Source organism: Triticum urartu, chromosome 3A, assembly GCF_056163025.1.
Source record: "Triticum urartu cultivar PI428250 chromosome 3A, HENAU_Tu73, whole genome shotgun sequence".
Classification (NCBI taxonomy): Eukaryota; Viridiplantae; Streptophyta; class Magnoliopsida; order Poales; family Poaceae; genus Triticum; species Triticum urartu.
In genome coordinates this window covers 499,644,382-499,651,002 of record NC_141875.1, presented here as the reverse complement: position 1 = coordinate 499,651,002, position 6,621 = coordinate 499,644,382, and the positions used below count along the sequence as shown (strand labels likewise).

General features: G+C 53.6%; 2 protein-coding genes across 2 annotated transcripts; both read left to right on the top strand.

Annotated features, from left to right (window-relative positions):
• The first annotated feature begins 1,441 nt into the window (after positions 1-1,441).
• LOC147980260 (uncharacterized) lies at positions 1,442-1,753 on the top strand. The gene has a single exon (XM_087516862.1). The coding sequence runs from the start codon at positions 1,445-1,447 to the stop codon at positions 1,751-1,753; it is 309 nt and encodes a 102-aa protein (XP_087372988.1). The 5' UTR covers positions 1,442-1,444.
• A 1,716-nt stretch (positions 1,754-3,469) lies between these two features.
• LOC125544638 (protein IQ-domain 26) lies at positions 3,470-6,206 on the top strand. The gene is made up of 4 exons (XM_048708382.2): positions 3,470-4,010; positions 4,084-4,382; positions 4,997-5,170; positions 5,278-6,206. Exons 2-4 carry the CDS (start codon positions 4,086-4,088, stop codon positions 5,929-5,931), a joined length of 1,125 nt encoding a protein of 374 aa, XP_048564339.1. The 5' UTR covers positions 3,470-4,010; positions 4,084-4,085; the 3' UTR covers positions 5,932-6,206.
• The last annotated feature ends 415 nt before the right edge of the window (positions 6,207-6,621 follow it).

Sequence of the window (6,621 nt, the reverse complement as noted above, 5' to 3'; positions counted from 1 at the left end):
GAGCTAGTTCTGTGTCGCCCTAGGTTATGACTGTTACGTGATGAGTGTTATCCAACATAATCACCGATCCAATGCCTACGGGATTTTCACATATTGATATTAGGTAAGTTACTAGTGTTGCTGCTACTATCACAATTGCTACAAAACTACCACTGCTACTGTTGCCATTATTATTACTACCATTGCTCTCGCTATCAAATTACCACATTACTGTGCTACTGATCACTCTGCTGCAGATATTTAGTCTCCAGGTGTGGTTGAATTGACAACTCAACTACTAATACTTGCAAGTATTCTTTGGCTCCCATTGTGTTGAGTCAATAAATTTGGGTTGAATACTCTACCCTCGAAAACTGTTGCGATCCCTTATACTTGTGGGTTATCATGTCTATGTGAGATTATGCCATGAATAATCATAGCTATAAGTTGCCGCTATTTTGTCAATTGCCCAAATGTTTTTTGTTAACATGCTATTACTTGCTTTCGAGAGAGAAGCCATTAGTGAACCTATGGCCCCAGGGTGTATTCTCCATTAATACAAAACCTCCTACAATTTGCTATTTTACTTTCTTGTCGTTTTCTCTATCACTATATATTCGCTTTTAATCTTATAACTAGCATGAACAAGGGGATTAACAACCTCCTTGCTATTGTTGGGTTCAAGCAATTTTTTGTTTGTTTGTGTGTAGATGTTGCTCACATTGATAGCTTAGTGCCCCCTACTGATTCGATAAACATTGGTTCTTTACTGAGAGAAATACTATCTGTTGCTGTGATACATCACCTTTTCTCTTTGGAGAATCCAACATCTCAAAGCATCTCCAGCCGGACGCCCCAAACCCACCTCATACGCCCGGGCGGGCCGCCCGGTCACTGACCTGTCACGTTTTTGTGACCCAGACGACCCCCTCAAACGGGCCTCAAACGCCCGGGCTGACCAGCGCCCCTTATACCCAGCCCAAATATGGGGCGGTAATGGAGGCGCTCGGGCATATGCCCGCCACGTAGGACTGACGAAGGGTTCCCACACGGACTTGCCCGAAAACCCGGCGGTCCGATGGACGCCTCCTCCATTTCCATGGTGTGAATGCCACGTGGTGCCGCTCTGGCTCGCCGCCCGAGAGCACATCAGCCTATTTAACCCGGCCGGAGTCCCGCAACCCTAGTCCATCCACCTTCCCCGTCTCCCCGTCGCTAGTCTGAGCCCATCCACCTCCTCTCTCTCCTGCTTCGGCGCTCTGCCCACGCTTCGGCGCTTCGCCATGGTCCGGAGTAAGATCATCTACTATGCAATGCTCATGCCGGAGCGCCGCACCGAGATCCAGCAGGAGATCCGGGCGAGACAAGCCGCGCGACAGCCCACATCGCTGTCGGGCTGCCTCCGGACTCGCCGGAGCCGGAGTAGGAGGAGCCGGGGAAAGAGGAGGAGGACGAGCTGGCGTTGATGGAGGCGGAGGAGCCAGAGCAGCAGCTACTGGGCTTCAACATGGAGCAAGCGGAGGCGGAGTTCGCCGTAGCCCAGTCTGACGAGTTGTCGGAGCAGGAGTCCATCCAGGATGAGGCCTATGTGGAGGCCAACCGGGCGTTCCTCCGGTGGGAGCAAGCGGAGTCCGACGCACTCCTCGCCGAACTCGACACGGAGATAGAGGTGGAGGAGGCCGGAGCAAAGCAGCCAGAGGAGCCAGAGCTGCAGCTGCCGCCAATCCTGCCAGACCCGGGCACGAAGATCGTCGACATCTCCGACGATGAGTAGCTAGGTGATCGACATAGTACGTAGGTCATTTTGTTTGCATGTCTTTGTATGGATTTAAGAATCTAGTATGACATGTCCGAATGCAACAAGTGAAATTTGAGACGTACCAGGTCACTGCCCGCGTTCGCGAGCATTTGAAGGGCCATATTTGACATATCCGGCTGTAGATGCTCTCATACGAAAGTAGCACTAGGCCTCACACATATGAACACCTCTATTTGGCACGTTGAAGACTTTGTTAAGAATTGTGTCAACCCTAATAGGAAAGTCATGGCTTCTCTTACTCTGCGTGTGTTGTGGACAATTTTGAACGAGAGAAACTCCGGCATCTTCCGTCACAAGTGCCTCTCCACCAATTCTCCTCAACACCATCATAGTCAACGCAAAACTTTGGGTAATTACGGGTGCCAAAAGACTTGGAGTCAATCATGTCGTGAGAGTACCCATTCGTTGTGTTAGGGGCCTCTATAACACAAAAACTATGCTATCTTCTTATAATATATGATAATCAGTAAATGAGGCAAATCTTGTGTCCCCGTTTTGAAATAATAGACTGCCTTGCTATTGTAAACTTGAGACAATTTACCACATGAGCGGTGTGGTGTGTGAAATTTGTAGTCGACTGATCAGCAGTCGGACTCCGTATTAAATAGCGATAACACAAAACTTTGGCACATCTCGCACTTAAAAGCTGCACAGGAGAACTGATAGCGATGACCTGGTGCTACCTTTCCACGCCGCCTGAAGCTCCCGAGAGCACAAAAGAAGCTGACCACCCCGTATAAAACCGAGAACGTCCATCCATGCGTTGCCGTGGTGTAAAGACGAGCTACATAGCACTCGTTACAGCCACGGAACAAATCGTGAGGGGCGGGGCAAAGCGTTACTAACCGCGCTGACAGCCATGAGTCCAGATCGAGCAGTAACGAAATTTAGGGTAGGGCTAGAGCCGCTCTGCTCCATTCCGAGAAGGAATCCAGATCGAGTAGGAGTAAGTTTGGCCGCTTCGTCCGTGGTCCCAAGGTTGAACCCAGATCGAGCAGCGACGTTGACGGCGACTGTGGATCCCTCTCCCCGTTCTGCCCCGTTCTGTGCACGAAACAGTGGGAACGCACAAGCGAGATCCGCTACACCCCCGGTGTCCGTACCCACCTGGTGCTACGTAGTACTACGTGCTCCGTTGTCGCAATATTCTATCCACCCTCGTCTCGTGGAGGGCATTCCTCCATGCGCTTCGTACTGGGGGCACACGGTATACAAGTCGCCGAACGAGGGTTGCCCGAGAGGGAAGTGCCCAGGGGCCAAGGCCGCCGCTGTGTGGAGCAGAGCTTCCGAGAAACAGAAGCGGTTCGCGACGGTTGCTCATGTACGTACGTACGTACGTGAGTCCATGCTGCATGAGTGGCATGGTCCCGAGCCCCGACCGATCCGTTTTGGAGGCGGTCGCGAGTGAATGATTGTGCATTGCCGTCTACTGCCAGGTTGCCTGATCAACGGCGGCTTGTTGTTGTTTCTATCTACTCGATCGTGCAGCAGCGGCGCATGTCGGTACTGCTAGCTCTCGTACGTACGTACGTACGTACGTACATATGTGGACTTGAGTTGGTCTTTTGGCCGGCGCATTTGTTGGCTTGCGCGCGCGCGCTCGGCGGTGGCGCTACCAGTCTCCTTCGCGATCCGGTGGTGCCGAGACCCACGCGTCAGTTGTGCTCGCTCTCCCACCTATATCCCTCCCGCCTCTCCCTCCCCGCCCGCTGGAGTAGAAGTAGTAGGAGTAATCCGCTCGCCGCCGCTGCGGTTATCCGTTCGAGGTTGATGCGCTGCAAAGTTTCCTCTTCCGGGCTGGCTGGCTGGCAGGGCTGGAGTGACTCACGTAAACTTCGCCGCTCCGCTCCGGCCACCGGCCTTTCCATCTTTTGCCGCTGCTCCCTTACCTGCCCCGCAACCGCGGGTTGATTGCCTGCTTTAATCTCGTGCCTTTCCTCTCTCTCATTTTCCAGTCGGCCCCGTTCATTTCTCCTGGATTTCGCGTACAAATCGCCCTTCCCTTTTCCATTCCAATTAATACTGCACGAGCCGTGATGTCGCGTACGGAGTCGACAAGCTGTATATAAGCCCTCGCTGTGTTTCTTCCGTCCTTCCTCTAGGTTTCTCCTCCCATAGCTTCCTGTCCCCAAAAGCTCCTTTTCTCTCGACTCAACTCAACTCGGAGGAGCCTCTGCGCCAGTGCGCCGCGCCCTCGGGCATAGTGGGCTAAGTAGTGCCTTCTCCTTCTGAGATTCTTCATCTTACTGACGCTTCGTTGCGCTGACGCTTGTTCGTGTCCGCAGAGATGGGGCGTGCCATGCGGTGGCTCAAGAGGCTGCTCACGGGCAGGAAGGAGGCGCACGGAGGCGGCAAGGAGATCCATGCCGCGACCGACTGGCATGACGCGGCGGTGAAGGAGTCCACCAAGAGATGGAGCTTCGTGAAGCAGAGGAAGAGCGGGGTTGACGCCGGGAAGCGGCCCTCAGAGCCTCTCGCCGCCGCGCTGGAGGTGAAGCCATGCCGCTGTGCCGGCGGCGAGCAGGCGGGAGCACGCGAGGAGAAGGCGGCCGTCGTGATTCAGAAAGCCTTCAGAGGCTACCTGGTATGCTCTTGATCATCATCCCGTTGATTCATATCTCCATCGTACGTCATCTCTGTATAAGTTGGTTGGGATACTGCTGACCGCGTGCGTGTCCGAGCTTCGGTTATGTTCATCATTTCTTGCTATCCGTCGTGCTGAGATGGCTTGAACAGTCCCGGTGTGCGCCCGAATTCTGACGTTAACGATGCAGATCCTCCCACCAATTATTTTAGTGGATAGGTTCACACTGTTTATGCCAGACCCGTCAGTTATTTTTGTATTATCTGTTTGGATTAGCGGGCTAAACGTCGCTGTATGTGATGTCACCGCTGGTCATGTTCCTTTCCATGATGGACAGTTGGTAGTAGTTGTTAACTCTTCCTCTGTCCCTGTGCAAAGTCGGCACGTTGATCTTGATCGGCTGCGCAGTTCTTTACTCTGCTTCGGGCCTTCAGCAGCGACTTCTCTGGATAAATAAGCTCTATTATGTTGGTTCGGTGTCAGTGTAGTGGTTACTGATTACGCAGTTGTGACATGATCCTATTTGGCCAAGCTGAGTTCTTTAGTCCTTGGCCCGATGCAAGTTGTTTTGGTTTAAGTTTTGAGTCTTCGGTGACAATAATGCATGGCTTCAGGCTAGGAAGGCGCTCCGCGCTCTCAGATCACTCGTCAAGCTGCAAGCTCTGGTCCGAGGCTACCTCGTGAGGAAGCAGGCGGCCACGACTCTGCACAGGTTGCAGGCGCTCATGCGGCTGCAGGCCGATTCCCGCGCATTCAAGAGCGCCTCCTACCGGAAATCCATGGAGCAGGTCAGGCCCCGAATTTGAACTCATCGTTCGTGTTGATCAACGATCACGAGTTCACGGATGTATATTGAGTTTGATGTGCTTTCTGCGGCGTGTTTTTCGCAATGTAGGAGAGGATCGTTGCGCAAGATGCTCGGATGAGGACGCCGCCGGCCAAGCCGGGGCACCGCCGGAGGCTGTCCGACAGCACAGACTCCAACTACGAGCGCAGCCCGCGGATTGTGGAGATGGACACGTGCCACCTCCGCTCCCGGTCCAGCCGGATGGTGAGCAGCGGCCGGTACGCCACCGATCGCTCGTCGGGCCGCCTCGCCCCGGACGTGGCCCTGCCGTTCTCGCCGCGGTCTGTGAAGCAGCCCCCGCGGCTGTGCACCCGGCGTGAGCCCGTCAGGCTCGCCAAGACGGCGCAGAACACGCCCCGCTTCGGCGGGCCCGACGCGCCCTACACGTACGACTCGCCTGCCAAGAGCGTGGACGGGCTGGCGGCGCGGCCGGCCTGGCACCGGGACCTGCTCGCGAGCCCGCGGTACATGGCGGGCACGGCCTCGTCGGCGGCGAGGCTGCGGTGCCACAGCGCGCCCAGGCAGCCTGAGGATGCGCCGAGGGCGAGCCTGACCCAGCGGGATGCTGGGCCGAGGAAGTCGATGTGCACGCGGACGCAGCATGGCGGCCTCTGCTTCCACAGCTCCGATGCCACCCACACGCGCCGCTCCGACCTCAGCGACGACGCGGCAAGAGATTATTACTTGGACAGGATGTGGTGATCGTCTGATCTATGAGATGGAGGCGGACGGACGGTGGTGTAAGATACCAGTTGTTGCAAATTGCTGGATAGTCTCCGAATTTTGTACATGCTTAGTTGTTAAATTTTCTTTCTTGATGACATCTACGAGGTGCTAAAGTGTTACTACAACCACAATATTTTGGGACGGAGGGAGTATGTCTTAGCTCGTAATAACACTTTGGCATGTGCCAAAAACGTTTTTATATTTTTGGACTGAGGAAGTAATAAGTAGTGTGAAAGTCTGAAAGTTTACGACATCAATGAAGCATCTACAACCGCAATTTCCTATATACTGCCTTGTATGCCCACGGGCGCGGCAGTGTCCAAACAGAAGCCATTTTAAACCCTCCATAGCCATAAACCCAAACAGAAGCCATTTTAAACCCTCCATAGCCATAAACCCAAACAGAAGCCGTTTTGAACCCTTCATAACCATAAACCTGAGAAGTTGAAACCATATTTCATACAAACCCATACATACTACGTAGATCATATGGGATAGCATAAAAACACCGCAATTCGGACGTCGGTCAGCAACATAGTTCCTCCAAAAGGACCGACGGAGTTCAAAATTCAGCCTAAATAGAAGATAATAAAACAACTAAAATATAAACATAGTATTGGAGCAAACGGAGTTCACCACTTCCTTGCCGGCCGCTTCCCCTTGGGG

Coding starts and splice junctions, on each gene's coding strand:
- LOC147980260 (XM_087516862.1), top strand. CDS start 1,445: ATGGAGGCGGAGGAGCCAGAGCAGCAGCTACTGGGCTTCAACATGGAG.
- LOC125544638 (XM_048708382.2), top strand. CDS start 4,086: ATGGGGCGTGCCATGCGGTGGCTCAAGAGGCTGCTCACGGGCAGGAAG. Junction 4,383..4,996: donor AAGCCTTCAGAGGCTACCTG/GTATGCTCTTGA, acceptor GCATGGCTTCAG/GCTAGGAAGGCGCTCCGCGC. Junction 5,171..5,277: donor ACCGGAAATCCATGGAGCAG/GTCAGGCCCCGA, acceptor TTCGCAATGTAG/GAGAGGATCGTTGCGCAAGA.